This window comes from Pelobates fuscus, chromosome 9 (genome assembly GCF_036172605.1).
Source record: "Pelobates fuscus isolate aPelFus1 chromosome 9, aPelFus1.pri, whole genome shotgun sequence".
NCBI lineage: Eukaryota > Metazoa > Chordata > Amphibia > Anura > Pelobatidae > Pelobates > Pelobates fuscus.
In genome coordinates, this window is record NC_086325.1 from 28348067 (window position 1) to 28365383 (window position 17317).

Below are 17317 nucleotides of genomic sequence, written 5' to 3' on the forward strand. Positions count from 1 at the left end.
CTAGACTAGGACAGCTCAGATTTTTTTATATTTATTTGATCATCAATATAGTCGTAGCTCTGCCCCCAAAGGATTCTTTAATTATTTCAACGTATTAGTCCATTTCATGCCACTTGGAGCATAATCTACATATCAATCATTCCTATCAAACCCTACCATCCTCCGAGCTTAGACTGTGTCTTCTACTCATCTACTATACCTCTCCTCCACTAATAAAATATGAAATATTTCTAAAATTATACATAGTTGCTACCCATGCAAGGTGCCCTTGTCAGACCTGTTATTTAGGTCAGGGCTGCAAAGATGAGTCCTGTGGGATGGATGCCGAAGATGGCTGCAGACCCATGCGCCAGAGTCTCAACGTTTTTTTATATTTCATATTAAAGTGCTAAAGCTGACCCCTTGAAACAGCTGGACAGCACTAACTAAGACCGTGAACCGTGTCAGGATCAGATGAGAGATGGGACAGATGGCAATGGGATTATTCGTTCTGTGGGGAGCTGCAGCCACTACAGAAATGCACATTGCTGTAGTGCAATGAGCACAGCTGTCTATTGACCCAGTTACTTGGACGATGCCTTTTCTCTTACAAATTGGGGTCCACGGAGCCTGAAGAGTATAGAACAGCATATATCTAGACTGTATCATTGTTGTCATTAAATAGACAGATAGATGGACAAGCGGATATTGAGGACGGTGTGTTAGGCCGTAGACTGTAGACTTTGTATTGCTAAATTGTCTGATTACTGATCAAAGGTTAATGTGAGTGTTAGCACTGATTTTAAGAGTAAGATGAAGGCTGCTCAGTCAGAGTCTCCAAACAGGACTGAACGTCTGAGCTCCTGTGAGAAAGATGAGATCACAAGGATTACAGTTAATGATCTGTACAGGTACCGCAGAACGAAAATTATATGAAGCAATGTATCCCTACAAGGGGACTAGGCATTATACTGGGATGGCTAGCTGTGCTGGATGCTTTTAATGTTTTTTTTTTCTCCTAACACAGTGAGATGATATTCCACCTCATTAATTAGATGAGCCTGAATGATTCGTAGCAGGTTTTAGAAAGCACTGTAGGTCATTTGAAGTACTAATTTTAACAGAACAATGAAAGAAAACACCACAGCATCTTCATTGCCATCTAAATTAACAGTGCTGACTTGTTCAAACAGAGTACCCACCGTGAAGGCAGCCCAGCCCCTAGGGATGCCTAGCAAGGCAAAATCATCCAAAATCAGGAAAGTGTATAAGCACTGCAATTTAGCTAAACATTGATTCACAGTGTGAGGCCCATGAAACTAGTTTATCATTGAACAACGGTGAGATATCTAGCCATTGCTGTGAGTTGTTTTTTCCCCCAAGGTTAAGCCTGCCCGCCTCATTTTTTGTGGTGGGGATTGAAGTTGTCATTCGGTTGTACTGCAGTGAGACGATGTCTCTGGGTGAGAAAGAGGAATCTTTGCCTTCATTCTATTAAATATTTATGCTTCATGTATCTTGAATAGCAGTGGTCTTTAACCCATGTGTTGCATTCACCCAAATCGTGGTCCCTATGCTGCATTAATGGGTCTCCATTGATTGTGACTGGTACCCCAAATTTGCAGATTCTGAATCTCCTAGATAGAATATTAGAATGTATTACTTAAAATTTAAGGATACACAGAGTAGTTTTTTTTACAACTGACGAATGGGTAAATGGGCTATTGCTATGTACCAAGGCTGTTTCTCTGTCATAAAATGGTTCAGAATCCCTGTTTATTTTATCAAAGAGACTCTGAGCCTGATGTACAATTATTTTAAGTGTCCACTCTTTGCTGCCCTTGCTTCCTACAAACATTCAAAGGAAACCTGTATCTGCTATCATTGACGTCCACTATTAGGATTGTAGCTGGTCACAACTATAATTCTATTCTGAATAGAGCAGCATGACTGTGTCATAAAGCAGTGGACTTTTCAACTCAACTAAAAGGATTTACAGGTCTTTGTGCCTACATCCATAAGGCTGCAATACCTGTTACACTGGCATATGGTTGTGGGCTAGGGCACCCTGGGGATCTAAAGTGTGGTGTACCATCATGTAAAAATCACAGAAGATGCACTTTCTTTTCTTTCAAAAACCACTTCCACATAAAAAATATAATTAGCACCCCTTTTCCATTTGGTAGTCTCGCTAGCAACTAGAATTTTGAGAGAACGCAGTGGAAAATGCAGTGGTACATACAGGGGTTTGTCATTGGACAGTGTACAGTAAGCACGCTTGTGCAAAAAAGACACATTCCCCCTGTCTTATTCATTGAAAAATATATACGAACAAGAAGCATTCAAAAAGAATGAATGGAGGCCAACACAGCGTCTCAGTATTTTTTTTGCTTTTCATATTATTTATTATTTATATAGCGCCAGCAAATTCCATAGAGCTGTACAATGGGTGGACTAACAAACAAGTAATTGTAACCAGACAACTGGACGCACAGGAACAGAGGGGTTGAGGGCCCTGCTCAATGAGCTTACATGCTAGAGGGAGAGGGGTATAGTGACAGTAGGGAACCAAATAGGTTGCTAGAAAAGTATTCACTGAGAATTTAGTAGGTTATTTTTGACAGTTGCAGGAGAGGAGTCATGGGGGAGATGAATACCCACTAACAGTTTAAATTATATGTGATCCTGAAGAAGTGTGTTTTCAAAGATTTTATGAAGGAGTGGAGACTAGGTGAAATTCTCATGGAGAAGGGAAGGGAGTTCCACAGAGAATGTGCAGCCTGGAGAAGTCTTGGAGGCGAGCATCAGATGTGGGAGTACGGACAGAGAATAGACGTAGGTCTTCGGCAGAGCGCAGGGGCCTCGACGGGACATACTTATGTACTAGGGAGGATAGGTAGGTTGGAGCGGTATTATGTAGGCAAGCACCAGAATCTTAAATTGAGCCCTATATCTAACTTGAAGCCAATATAGGGACTGACAGAGGGGGGAGGCGTAGGAGGTGCGGGTGTACAGGAAAATGAGCCTCGCCGCCGCATTCATCATAGATTGCAGTGGTGCAATCTGGGAAGCCCTATATCTAACTTGAAGCCAATGTAGAGACTGACAGAGGGGGAGGCGTAGGAGGTGCGGGTGTACAGGAAATTGAGCCTCGCCGCCGCATTCATCATAGATTGCAACGGTGCAATCTGGGAACACGTAAGACTACTGAGAAGGGGATTGCAGTAGTCAAGGCGAGAAAAACAGCACCGTAGCTGCATCTGGTGTTAAATAGGGGCGGATGCGAGCTATGCTTTTGAGATGGAAGCGGCAGGATTCGACGATTGACTGGACATGAGGGGTGAAGGAGAGGTCGGCGAGCCTGCGAGGTAGAGGTGATGGTGGCGCCGTTGACTTGGAGGGAGACAGACACGGGAGTAGCATCACTTTAGGGAGGGTAGACCAGAAGTTCTGTTTTGGACAGGTTGAGTTTAAGGAAGTTAGCAGCCATCCAGTTGGAAATCGTAGAGAGGCAGTCAGAGACACGAGTCAAGATGGGTGGAGAGAGATCAGGAGAGGACAGGTAAATTTGTGTGTCATCTGCATATAAATGATAATGGAAGCCAAAGGAGCTGATGAGTTTACCAAGGGAGGCAGTATAGATGGAAAACAGTAGGTGACCAAGGACAGAACCTTTGGGAACGCCAGCAGAGAGGGGTTGGGGAGAAGAGGCAGAACCTGAGAAAGAAACACTGAAAAGGCGCTGGGAGAGGTAGGAGGAGCACCAGGAGAGAGCAGTATCTCGTAGACAGAGATTATGGAGAATGAGAAGAAGCTGTTGATTATCAACAGTGTTAAAGGCAGCAGAAAGATCAAGGAGAATTAGGATAGAGCAATGGCCACGAGATTTAGCAGCGATTAAATCGCTGGATACTTTGGTCACAGCTGTTTCAACAGAGTGACGTGCGCGGAATCCAGACTGAAGTGGGTCAAGCAGAGAGTTGGATTCGAGGAAGTCTGTCAGTCTTGCATACACAACTCTCTCAAGGATCTTGGAGGCAAATGACAGGAGCGATATAGGTCGGTAGTTGAATGGGGAGTTGGGGTCAAGTTTGGGCTTTTTCAGAATCTGCGTTATGGTTGCATGCATTACGGGTGAAGGAAATGTGCCGGAGGAAAGGAAGAGATTGAAAATTTTAGTGAGAGGAAGAGCAAGAGAGGGAGACAGAGTGTGGATGAGATATGAGGGAATAAGATTGAGGGAACAGGTGGTGGGGCGGGAGGACTGGATCAGAGCAGGAACTTCTTTCGTTGTAGTAGGTGCGAATGAGCAGTGGAGTGATTGAGGTTGGGTGATGTATTGGAAGGGGAGGGAGTGAGGTTAGCGATCTCTTCCCTGATTGCAATCTGGGAAGCCCTATATCTAACTTGAAGCCAATGTAGAGACTGACAGAGGGGGAGGCGTAGGAGGTGCGGGTGTACAGGAAATTGAGCCTCGCCGCCGCATTCATCATAGATTGCAACGGTGCAATCTGGGAACACGTAAGACTACTGAGAAGGGGATTGCAGTAGTCAAGGCGAGAAAAACAGCACCGTAGCTGCATCTGGTGTTAAATAGGGGCGGATGCGAGCTATGCTTTTGAGATGGAAGCGGCAGGATTCGACGATTGACTGGACATGAGGGGTGAAGGAGAGGTCGGCGAGCCTGCGAGGTAGAGGTGATGGTGGCGCCGTTGACTTGGAGGGAGACAGACACGGGAGTAGCATCACTTTAGGGAGGGTAGACCAGAAGTTCTGTTTTGGACAGGTTGAGTTTAAGGAAGTTAGCAGCCATCCAGTTGGAAATCGTAGAGAGGCAGTCAGAGACACGAGTCAAGATGGGTGGAGAGAGATCAGGAGAGGACAGGTAAATTTGTGTGTCATCTGCATATAAATGATAATGGAAGCCAAAGGAGCTGATGAGTTTACCAAGGGAGGCAGTATAGATGGAAAACAGTAGGTGACCAAGGACAGAACCTTTGGGAACGCCAGCAGAGAGGGGTTGGGGAGAAGAGGCAGAACCTGAGAAAGAAACACTGAAAAGGCGCTGGGAGAGGTAGGAGGAGCACCAGGAGAGAGCAGTATCTCGTAGACAGAGATTATGGAGAATGAGAAGAAGCTGTTGATTATCAACAGTGTTAAAGGCAGCAGAAAGATCAAGGAGAATTAGGATAGAGCAATGGCCACGAGATTTAGCAGCGATTAAATCGCTGGATACTTTGGTCACAGCTGTTTCAACAGAGTGACGTGCGCGGAATCCAGACTGAAGTGGGTCAAGCAGAGAGTTGGATTCGAGGAAGTCTGTCAGTCTTGCATACACAACTCTCTCAAGGATCTTGGAGGCAAATGACAGGAGCGATATAGGTCGGTAGTTGAATGGGGAGTTGGGGTCAAGTTTGGGCTTTTTCAGAATCTGCGTTATGGTTGCATGCATTACGGGTGAAGGAAATGTGCCGGAGGAAAGGAAGAGATTGAAAATTTTAGTGAGAGGAAGAGCAAGAGAGGGAGACAGAGTGTGGATGAGATATGAGGGAATAAGATTGAGGGAACAGGTGGTGGGGCGGGAGGACTGGATCAGAGCAGGAACTTCTTTCGTTGTAGTAGGTGCGAATGAGCAGTGGAGTGATTGAGGTTGGGTGATGTATTGGAAGGGGAGGGAGTGAGGTTAGCGATCTCTTCCCTGATTGTAGAAATCTTCTCAGTGACATGAGTTGCAAAGTTTGAGGCGGACAGGGTGGTAGGGGGAGCAACCGGGCAAAGGAGCGCATTAAAAGTGTGAAAAGGGCAATTGGGTTTGCGGGACAGTGTGCTTATGAGGGTGTTGAAGTAATTTACTTTTGCAGAGGAAAGAGCCAGAGTGTAGGAGTGCAGCATAAATTTATAGTGGAGGAAGTCTGGTGCAGAGTGAGACTTTCTCCAACAGCGTTCAGCAGTTCTGGAACATTTTTGGAGATATCAAGTCAGCTTGGTGTGCCAGGTTTGTAACTGGAAACGCCTGCTGCGTTTAAATGTACAAGTTGCCATGATGTCTAGATGAGAGGAGCGAGTGGAGATGTAGAGTGAGGTTTTAGAGTTAGGGCAAGTGAGATTTGAGATGGGTAAAAGGAGAGTTTGGAGTTTGGTGGAGAAATGCTGGAGATCAAAGCAGTGGAGGTTTCTGCGAGATTGGAGAGTTGAGGGTGGTGAAATTTGTGTACGGGGTATGCTGATGTCAAAGGTCAGCAGATGGTGGTCAAATAAAGGAAATGGAACATTGGAGAGATCAGAGGTTGTACAGATAAGAAACATATTGATATGTTTCTTTGTAAATATCTTTCTGTATACATCCCCTTACCACCTGAAATTAGTGGTGGTGTGGGGGGCAAGGGAACAACCAAAATTGCAGCCAGATCTCTGACACTTCCTGATCTTTGTCAATGTCAGGACATTCCAATTTTTAGACATCCTCAGTTTGTACTTTGGTTTCCCACTTTTGGGGACATGAGGGACAAGTTGCTAGCATCAATACATTTTCAAGGATATTTTAGGGTTTCTTCTCTGTATGTCATACCTCCCAAGTGTCCCTATTTAGGAGGGACAGTCCCAATTCCTAAATCCCTCTGTCCCACTTTTCTAGGAGCTCCATATTGTTGGTGTGTCTGAGTGTATAACAGAGCTCCGCAGCAATTATAATCATATATAATGTGACTTTAAACTACAATAAATGTGTTTAGAAATTATTCTGTGTAAAAAGGATGCATTGTTCTTGTTCTGAATGGAATTTTAGTTGCATAAATTGTTATTAGTAAGCCACCTAAAATTTCTCAGAACAGCCCTGCCCCAAGCCAAACCCCTAATATTTAAATATCCCTCTTTGTCCAATCGAAATATTGAGAGTAGCACTCTGTGCAGGTCAGCTCTAGGGAAGGGATTTTTGGCAAATCCTTTATGTCTCTTTTAAAGGGACATTCCAGGCACCAGGGCCGGACTGGCCCACCGGGATACCGGGAAATTTCCCGGTGGGCCGCGGCACCTGGGGGCTGCAGAGGTATGTGCCACCGGGTGGCCGGTCCGGTGGCACACTCAGAGGGGGCCGGCCGCTTTCTAGGCTGGTGCCGTCGGGCCGGGTGGCAGCCTCGCCGGTCCGGCGGCACTTCTAATGCTGAGGACGGAGGAGCATGAAGGAGGAGGGAGGAGCATGTCTCTGTACCATGCTCCCTCGCGGTTCCCACAATTCCCAGCACAGGAACCGCGAGGGAGCATGGTACAGAGACATGCTCCTCCCTCCTCCTTCATGCTCCTCCGTCCTCTGATCTCCCCTCCGGTCTGTGAAGGCACATGGTGCTTGGACAGTGCCAGCCTGGGGGGGAAAGGGCAATTGCCCGTTGCCCCCCCTGGATCACACACACACATCTATGTTTCTTTCTCCCCCTCACTGCTCCTCTGTGTCCATGTCTCCCCTCTCCTTCCCAGTCACTCTCTTCCCCCTCTGCCTCTTTCGCCCCTCCCCTTGTGTATCTCTCTTCCCCTCTGTTTCTTTTTCCCCCTTTTCCCTGTCTCTCTCTCCCTCTCTAACATCTCTTTCTCCCCTTGTGTCTCACTCTCCCTCCCTCTCTGTCTCTCTCTATTCTCCCACTGTCTCTTTCTTCCCTATCTCTGTTTTATTCCCCCCCTCCCCTTGTGTCTCTATATTACAACCCTTGTGTCTCTATATTACCCCCCCTTGTGTCTCTATATTACACCCCCCCTTGTGCCCCTATATTCCCCCCCTTGTGCCCCTATATTACCCCCCCTTGTGCCCCTATATTACCCTACCCCCCTTGTGCCCCTATATTGCCCCCCTTGTGCCCCAATATTACCCCCCCTTGTGCCCCAATATTACCCCCTCCCCCCTTGTGCCCCAATATTACCCCCCTCCCCCTTGTGCCCCAATATTACCCCCCCTCCCCCTTGTGCCCCAATATTACCCCCCTCCCCCCTTGTGCCCCAATATTACCCCCTCCCCCTTGTGCCCCAATATTACCCCCCTCCCCCGTGTGCCCCAATATTACCCCCCCCGTGTGCCCCAATATTACCCCCCCTCCCCCCGTGTGCCCCAATATTACCCCCCCTCCCCCCTTGTGCCCCAATATTACCCCCCCTTGTGCCCCAATATTACCCCCCCTCCCCCCGTGTGCCCCAATATTACCCCCTCCCCCCTTGTGCCCCAATATTACCCCCCCTCCTCCCTTGTGCCCCAATATTACCCCCCTCCCCCCTTGTGCCCCATCCCCTCCATTTACCTGAGAGTAGTCAGAGGGGGCCGGCCGCTTTCTAGGCTGGTGCCGTCGGGCCGGGTGGCAGCCTCGCCGGTCCGGCGGCACTTCTAATGCTGAGGACGGAGGAGCATGAAGGAGGAGGGAGGAGCATGTCTCTGTACCATGCTCCCTCGCGGTTCCCACAATTCCCAGCACAGGAACCGCGAGGGAGCATGGTACAGAGACATGCTCCTCCCTCCTCCTTCATGCTCCTCCGTCCTCTGATCTCCCCTCCGGTCTGTGAAGGCACATGGTGCTTGGACAGTGCCAGCCTGGGGGGGAAAGGGCAATTGCCCGTTGCCCCCCCTGGATCACACACACACATCTATGTTTCTTTCTCCCCCTCACTGCTCCTCTGTGTCCATGTCTCCCCTCTCCTTCCCAGTCACTCTCTTCCCCCTCTGCCTCTTTCGCCCCTCCCCTTGTGTATCTCTCTTCCCCTCTGTTTCTTTTTCCCCCTTTTCCCTGTCTCTCTCTCCCTCTCTAACATCTCTTTCTCCCCTTGTGTCTCACTCTCCCTCCCTCTCTGTCTCTCTCTATTCTCCCACTGTCTCTTTCTTCCCTATCTCTGTTTTATTCCCCCCCTCCCCTTGTGTCTCTATATTACAACCCTTGTGTCTCTATATTACCCCCCCTTGTGTCTCTATATTACACCCCCCCTTGTGCCCCTATATTCCCCCCCTTGTGCCCCTATATTACCCCCCCTTGTGCCCCTATATTACCCTACCCCCCTTGTGCCCCTATATTGCCCCCCTTGTGCCCCAATATTACCCCCCCTTGTGCCCCAATATTACCCCCTCCCCCCTTGTGCCCCAATATTACCCCCCTCCCCCTTGTGCCCCAATATTACCCCCCCTCCCCCTTGTGCCCCAATATTACCCCCCTCCCCCCTTGTGCCCCAATATTACCCCCTCCCCCTTGTGCCCCAATATTACCCCCCTCCCCCGTGTGCCCCAATATTACCCCCCCCGTGTGCCCCAATATTACCCCCCCTCCCCCCGTGTGCCCCAATATTACCCCCCCTCCCCCCTTGTGCCCCAATATTACCCCCCCTTGTGCCCCAATATTACCCCCCCTCCCCCCGTGTGCCCCAATATTACCCCCTCCCCCCTTGTGCCCCAATATTACCCCCCCTCCTCCCTTGTGCCCCAATATTACCCCCCTCCCCCCTTGTGCCCCATCCCCTCCATTTACCTGAGAGTAGTCAGAGGGGGCCGGCCGCTTTCTAGGCTGGTGCCGTCGGGCCGGGTGGCAGCCTCGCCGGTCCGGCGGCACTTCTAATGCTGAGGACGGAGGAGCATGAAGGAGGAGGGAGGAGCATGTCTCTGTACCATGCTCCCTCGCGGTTCCCACAATTCCCAGCACAGGAACCGCGAGGGAGCATGGTACAGAGACATGCTCCTCCCTCCTCCTTCATGCTCCTCCGTCCTCAGCATTAGAAGTGCCGCCGGACCGGCGAGGCTGCCACCCGGCCCGACGGCACCAGCCTAGAAAGCGGCCGGCCCCCTCTGACTACTCTCAGGTAAATGGAGGGGATGGGGCACAAGGGGGGAGGGGGGTAATATTGGGGCACAAGGGAGGAGGGGGGGTAATATTGGGGCACAAGGGGGAGGGGGTAATATTGGGGCACACGGGGGGAGGGGGGGTAATATTGGGGCACAAGGGGGGGTAATATTGGGGCACAAGGGGGGAGGGGGGGTAATATTGGGGCACACGGGGGGAGGGGGGGTAATATTGGGGCACACGGGGGGGGTAATATTGGGGCACACGGGGGAGGGGGGTAATATTGGGGCACAAGGGGGAGGGGGTAATATTGGGGCACAAGGGGGGAGGGGGGTAATATTGGGGCACAAGGGGGAGGGGGGGTAATATTGGGGCACAAGGGGGAGGGGGGTAATATTGGGGCACAAGGGGGGAGGGGGTAATATTGGGGCACAAGGGGGGGTAATATTGGGGCACAAGGGGGGCAATATAGGGGCACAAGGGGGGTAGGGTAATATAGGGGCACAAGGGGGGGTAATATAGGGGCACAAGGGGGGGAATATAGGGGCACAAGGGGGGGTAATATAGAGACACAAGGGTTGTAATATAGAGACACAAGGGGAGGGGGGGAATAAAACAGAGATAGGGAAGAAAGAGACAGTGGGAGAATAGAGAGAGACAGAGAGGGAGGGAGAGTGAGACACAAGGGGAGAAAGAGATGTTAGAGAGGGAGAGAGAGACAGGGAAAAGGGGGAAAAAGAAACAGAGGGGAAGAGAGATACACAAGGGGAGGGGCGAAAGAGGCAGAGGGGGAAGAGAGTGACTGGGAAGGAGAGGGGAGACATGGACACAGAGGAGCAGTGAGGGGGAGAAAGAAACATAGATGTGTGTGTGTGATCCAGGGGGGGCAACGGGCAATTGCCCTTTCCCCCCCAGGCTGGCACTGTCCAAGCACCATGTGCCTTCACAGACCGGAGGGGAGATCAGAGGTCTCCCTCCCTGTTCTGGAGGCACCATGCAGGCAGCCGGCAAGGGAGGGAGGAAGAGAGGACCCGGGAGCTCAGCCTGCAGCTCCTCCGGGTCCTTCTTGCGCGAGTACAGAGCGTTGCAGCGGTTACAGTGGCAACGCTCCAGCTCTCGCGAGAGTGAACTCTAGCGCTGGAGCAACGGGCTAGAGTTCACTCTCACCACTGCGACCTCTAGCCCCATACACACACCTAGACCCCCCCATACACACATTGCCCCCCACACACACACACAGGCACCCAAACACACATTGCCCCACACACCCTACACACTGAACCTTTCACACAAACTGCACCCCTCACACATTGCACCACTGCTCCTATACCCTACTACAGCCCCATATCCCAGCAGACCCCAGGTAAGTTGTCAAACTGTTCTTAAACGGTTTGACTACTTACTCTGGGAGCGGGTCCGGGCACTCCTGGCACCATAACCACTACACAGAGCAGTAGTGGTTATTGTGCATGGATTATTTCTTTAAATCTATAAGTGCCCCTCCCGAGATCAGGCTCTGGATCCGCCACTGGTGTGGGTGTATATATATATCTATATCTATCTATCGTATATTAATGTGTGTATTAGTTTTATATATATATATATATAATTATGCCTATTATATTTACACATATATTAATGTACATATATATATATATATATATATATATATATATATATATATATACGTAATACACAGAGAAATGTAATTGATATGTACCATATGTAATGAGCAGATATTGGCCAAGTCTTGTTGCTAGGTGCATACTCCAGCACAATAACATATTTAAAGTGAAGAGCGCACCCACAGGACTTTAAACTAAACAAGATACCGTCATTTTTTACAGTTGTGCGCTACATACATTTACCATTTCAGTCCCATGACCAAGCTTTCCTTAATATATCATGGTAGTTGGACTGAAACATTGGTTATATGCAAAGGCACGTCTGCTTAAAATAAATCTGCACTCTTGGTTTTTTTGAAGCCTATATGTGCTTTTTTTTTTTTTACATTGGAGTAATAATTTTTAATCTTAAATTATCTTTTCTAACGCTGTATTTGCACATTATGCTGGCGTGACGCATTATGGGGCTGGTAAATAATTTTTTTCCAGGGCTGCTTTTAATTCCCAGTCCGGCCCTGCCAGGCACCAAAACAACTTCATCTAAATTAAATTGTTATGGTGCCAGGAATGCTTACCTCCAAGGGTTTAAACCATTCCCGAGCAGTTTAACTTGTGCATTGCCTCCAGTGGCAATGTCCACACCTCTCCTGTTGGCATTCGGCTTCAGAATTTGCAGGGCAGGTGTGCTGCTGATTAGCTCTCAGACAATCAGTGACTCCCCATTCACTAAACCAGCTTGAGAAAGGTACGTTTCTTTCCAAGCCAATTTAGTGAATTGGAGTTGTTGATAGACTGGGAGCGTCAGCTGACTCCTCACAGCCAATCAGTGGTCCCCCTACCCATGCACTGCGCACTTCCTGAATCTGAAAATTTAGAAACCGGATGCTGCCAGAGGAGGAGTGGAGATCGCCATTGGAGGCAACTTAGGGGTCAAACCGTTCAAGAACGGGTTAAACCCTTGTGGTAAGAGCCCCTGCATGGGCCTCCTGGCACCATAACAACTTCATTTTGATGAAGTTGTTTTGGTGCCTGGAGTGTCACTTTATACGTATGAATTTGTTTTTTGCTTTCTGACTCAACTTTATATAGATATATACTTATAGGTGCATATTCATTCTTTAGGTGGCGGGGTGCAAGTCTCATGTGCGCCAGTCGTCAGTGGGGTAAAGATCAACAAATGAGGCTGCCAACAGGATATGGTCATGCTTCAACTTACATCTACAGGAAATCAAATCTTGGAGGAGAGTAAAGTGGTTCTCAGGTAAGTACCTCAAACATTGCTGGCAGGTGTGTATATTAAATGTTTATAGCTACAGGAAACTGATTAGCTAAGTATTACTATGAGTTAATTTATTTAAAGAACAGCTCCATAATATACAAACTCTGGGTAGTATATGTTAAAATTAACCTCTTTAAATTAACACCAAATAACAGCAAGATCTTCATTGTTTGACTTAATATTTGAAAATAATCCTGATAAAATGCTGGCTCTGCTTATGATGTTTTTTTCCTTAAGCATCCTGTTTCCAAGTCATTCCTTTTCCTTGGTATCTGCTGTAGAAGGGAAATGGACAGATGATAATATCTCATCCTTTATCCTTTCAGCCACTTTCCCCTTATTAGGTTTGTGATCTATTCTCTATAAGAGCTGAACAGTGATTCCCCCCCCCCCCCCCCCCCCCGATCTAAAACCCGCCATGTTGTCTTGTAACTTATTGAGTTTTGCATGTGTTCAATAAAAAAAAAAAAACACATATAATTAAATAAAACCGTAGGAGGCGTACGGTAGGAGGCCATCATGGCAGCAGACATTCCTTTTCTAAATATTTTTTATCTCCACCCCTTCTCTCCTATATCAACACTGTTGTAGCACGTACAACCTATGGAATTGCATTGTGTATAAAGAGCAATTACAGGGCAACGTTCTAAAAGTAAAACAATCTCCCGGGAAACCAATAAAACACTCCACTTTTAGTGCTTTATATACAGTCTCTCCAGTGTTCCTCTTTGTCCGTCCCCATCTCAATGCTACCTTGCTTTCCAGCTTCACTCCCCCATCTACTAGCTGTTTGCTTCATTGATTCATTGATTTTTACAGGCAAGTATTTTTTTTTTTTGTTCGCTTATCTTTCCTTGCATCTTGTATGTCATTTTGTACCGTGAATAGCATGATGCGTGTTATTGCTGTAGACCGGCACAGGCCAAATTGTGAATGTTTTCTTCATACAGCATATTTTGTTTCCTTACTAGGCCCAAGGCCTAAAGTTCCTGTGTGATAACCTAATAAGAGCATAGTGAGGGTTAAAGAAAGGGATGCTTCATGAAATATTCACAAGTAAGTGTCTATGAATCAAATGTGGCTTTTGCAGCAAAACGTCAGCAAGGAGAGGTATAAATGCTCCGTGACCCATATTGTCTGTAAACAAAATGGCAACTCTGCTTTGGCGGCTCAGATGGTGACAACACAAAATAATATACAATATATCATCAGGTAGAAGAGAGGCATCGTGTGATTGATGTGTATGAAAAGACTGTGTTGGTTTTAGTATAGAAAAAAAGTTGGTTTAATATTTACTTTATGTAAATTTTGTTCAGCTCCATGAAAGCGTATGTTATTTTTTTGGGAAAGGGAATACTACAGTAATCGTACCGTCAGTCCTAAGCCTTATCGCGATGGATGCCTTCTGTTGGCAATAGCCTTTGGTCTTTCATGGCAGCATCTGCCAGATCACAGCAATGTCTTTGTATCGCTGTACAATAACAGGTCCAAACTCAGGTCCGTCTCAACGTATAGTTGGATCATAATGTGCTATACTAGAATAGATACTACATGTGAGTTATATTGTGTGTCAAACGTGATTAACAAACGTTATTGCGTTTACAACATCAAAATTCACCTAGTTAAAAGGCCTTCAGAAAAGGTCTTGGACTGGTGTTCTACAGGAAAGCCTAAATAATACTAACCTTATTCAGTTTTTGGTTGGTCTGTCTTTCTATTTGTCTGTCCATCTCTGTCGTTTGTCTGTGCCCTCGCACTCACAATACCCTATATATTTAAGTAGAATTATATTTGCATATATAGATATATAGATGCATGGATTTCTCGATCGTATCTATTTCAATCAATTTATTTGTCCAAGCACATGTTCATAAATGGATAGATAGATCCAAACGTCTCCATGTACACATACTCTTCAATAAATGTAAGCTTTCCTTAGACATTAGGATGTTCACTATTAGGCCTTTACATGTGAATTACATGCTTTCATTTATGATTCTTTTTCAAATTAATATTTAGAGGAGAAAACGGCTCACCATATTTATAAGGGACTTAATGTTAGCTAGGCCACAAACAATCAACATCATCTATAACCATTAATCAAACATTAAAATGTAAAAGCCACAGCTATTCATTGCTAAAAAACAAACAAAAACAAACTAGCCATTTTACGTAGTAGGCTGTACACCACATCTTAACTGCATATACACATCCTGTACTTGTTATCTTACGGGCTTCAAAAAACGTCACACATAAACAAAACTCTTACAATAATATCACAAACAGAAACTGGGCAAGACAGCTAAAGCAGATTGCAACTAAAAACACAAAGACAAAATGCAATAAGATTTCATAAAATTATTAGACCCTCGTCCCAATAACAAAACAAATATGAAATAAATTGTATTAAACAAATACACACAAACACATTAACGCACATACAAAATTATTGGTTTTACTCTCAAGGCGAGTTAAAATATTTTTTTTTTCTACGTTTTTTTGTACTAGATTTCTTAAATATACATGTTGATCATGAATGAAAATATACAATTTTGCGTTTTTTTAAAAGGTATTGTGGATATTAATTGATCCTGAATACCTTTTAGGTAATCCGTATATCCGATAGAGCCCTCCTAATAATGTGTGGATATGATCAAGCCATGACTTCCATCAATATGAGCTACTAACACAATGAAAGTCTTGATATATATAATTTCATACCTTTCTTGTTTATTGCTTTCTCTGATAGCATCTTGCGTCCTATTAAAATCCCAGGAGAACAGATTTTGGAATAAAGTTTCTAGGAATACGACAATATTTAAATCCCATGGACCCTATACATTTAAATTGCTATAGAGATAATTGATTAATGCAATTCTTTTAAAGAATTAACCTCCTTGACATCAAATATCTAAGCATTTAAATGCCACAAAGAGCGAGGTAAGAGCAAACAGATCTCAGGCACACTAATAGTTAACTATTCTGGCCGCAGAAACCTGCAAATATTCAGCAAATTCAGCCACTGTGTAATCTTAAATTCAGATCAAATATTGTACATCAATCTCTTTTTCTCAAGACAATAGGTAACGCAGTTTTTTTGATGCCATCTTCTTGTAGGGGAACAGCGATGCTGCAGGAAATTGATCTCAGAATCTTTTTGTATCCTCACAGGATGTCATAAACTAGGGGGCATTAGATGTGGGGGGCGGGGGGGTTGGGGGGGTGACGCAAAATTGAACATCTTATAGAAATCCTCGAAGGTAACTGTAATGTCCTCAGTTTTTTTAAATGCGTCATTCTAGAGCACAACACAAAAAGGATGCATCTAAAAATCATACAGAGGATAATGGACAGCTTAGGAGCACATCTTGCAGACAGTCCTGCTGATTTGGTACAGTAAATAGACATTCACCAGTCTTATAAAAAAAAAAAAGAAGAGAAAAAAAAGCATCATGCATAATTGACAGGTTTTATTATTATTGAATAGGATAAGGGGCAATCCTTTTTATAAACCTGTAACATACAATAAAGGTATTGCGGAATCAGTCTGGATACTATAGAGAACCCAACCCATAAATGATCATCTTTAAATAGTAAACCCATCGCTGTTGTCACAAAACTCTACAGATGCTTTGTTGAAAATCCACATTTTTATCTGTCAGCAAGCATTAAAAGCATCCTATAAAAGCATGCTATACAACCTCTATTGGATTGCATGCTTTACGCTGGACGTATCCTGAATCCTGTAGATACTTGCATTACCGTGACATTGTCACTGGTCCATCAGACTCTCAGCTTGAGACTAACCTGCTGTGTTGGACCTCTTGGTGCTGGTAGCTTCCGTTGGGGTCTCTAATGGTCTTTTCCTGGAGTCTGGGGCTTCCGTCTCCATCTGTGGGGTTTGCTGCTGCTGTGAAGGTGGATAAGGAGCATTTTGGTGGAGAGATCCCCCAGCCATCATGTCCCAAAAGGCAGAGACTGTCACACTGAGAGACAGGAGAGAAAGGGCAAGAGAAAACAGAGGAGGGGGTGGTGGTCTCAGAATGCCATTAATTTTAAGCAGACCTTACAGATTGCAATGCTTTTATGGGTAGAAGCCCCCTTTGTTTTCCCCTATATGCTCTCTCAGGTTTTCTTATTGCTGTTTATTCATTTAATATCTCCCTCCCCCACTGTAGAGAGAGAAAAAAAAAAAAAAAACAGGGATGGTAAAAATACAAAAGGAGGAAGGAAATGGGATGTGTAAGGATTTTGGCTATAGGAAAGAGGATGGGGGAAGGGGATTAGCAGGAAAGACTCTGCTTGGTTGGGACATTAGGGGGACTTATGTAGAAGATGTACAGCACATTTGGGGGTGGATGCTGACACCCCTCAAAAAAATGTAAGGGGCAAAATCTACCAGCACTTGCATTAGCATTGCTTTACAAAGGAGGGGGACTCACAGAGGGTGACGTCATTGTGCCTTTATCCCAGCCTATTGGAGGCTCCAATTGGCTAGCAGCTGTCCCCTCTGTACACACCCCTTGCTTGTTATTGGTTAAAATCAGCAAGGCTTTATTCTAAGGACTGAAGCAATAAAGCAAGTGCTTTTACTTGTGATGATAGGCAGACTTATCCAGAGATCAATAAAATACATA

At 45.9% G+C, this 17317-nt stretch overlaps 1 protein-coding gene across 1 annotated transcript in view; it reads right to left on the minus strand.

Moving 5' to 3' along the window:
• Positions 1 to 17116, minus strand: part of NOVA2 (NOVA alternative splicing regulator 2) — a 28225-nt gene extending 11109 nt beyond the window's left edge. Inside the window, exon 1 of the mRNA XM_063431730.1 lies at positions 16488 to 17116. Within this exon, the coding sequence (XP_063287800.1) occupies positions 16488 to 16641 (154 nt within the window). The 5' untranslated portion in view covers positions 16642 to 17116. The remainder of the gene's footprint in view (positions 1 to 16487) is intronic.
• Positions 17117 to 17317: the final 201 nt, after the last annotated feature.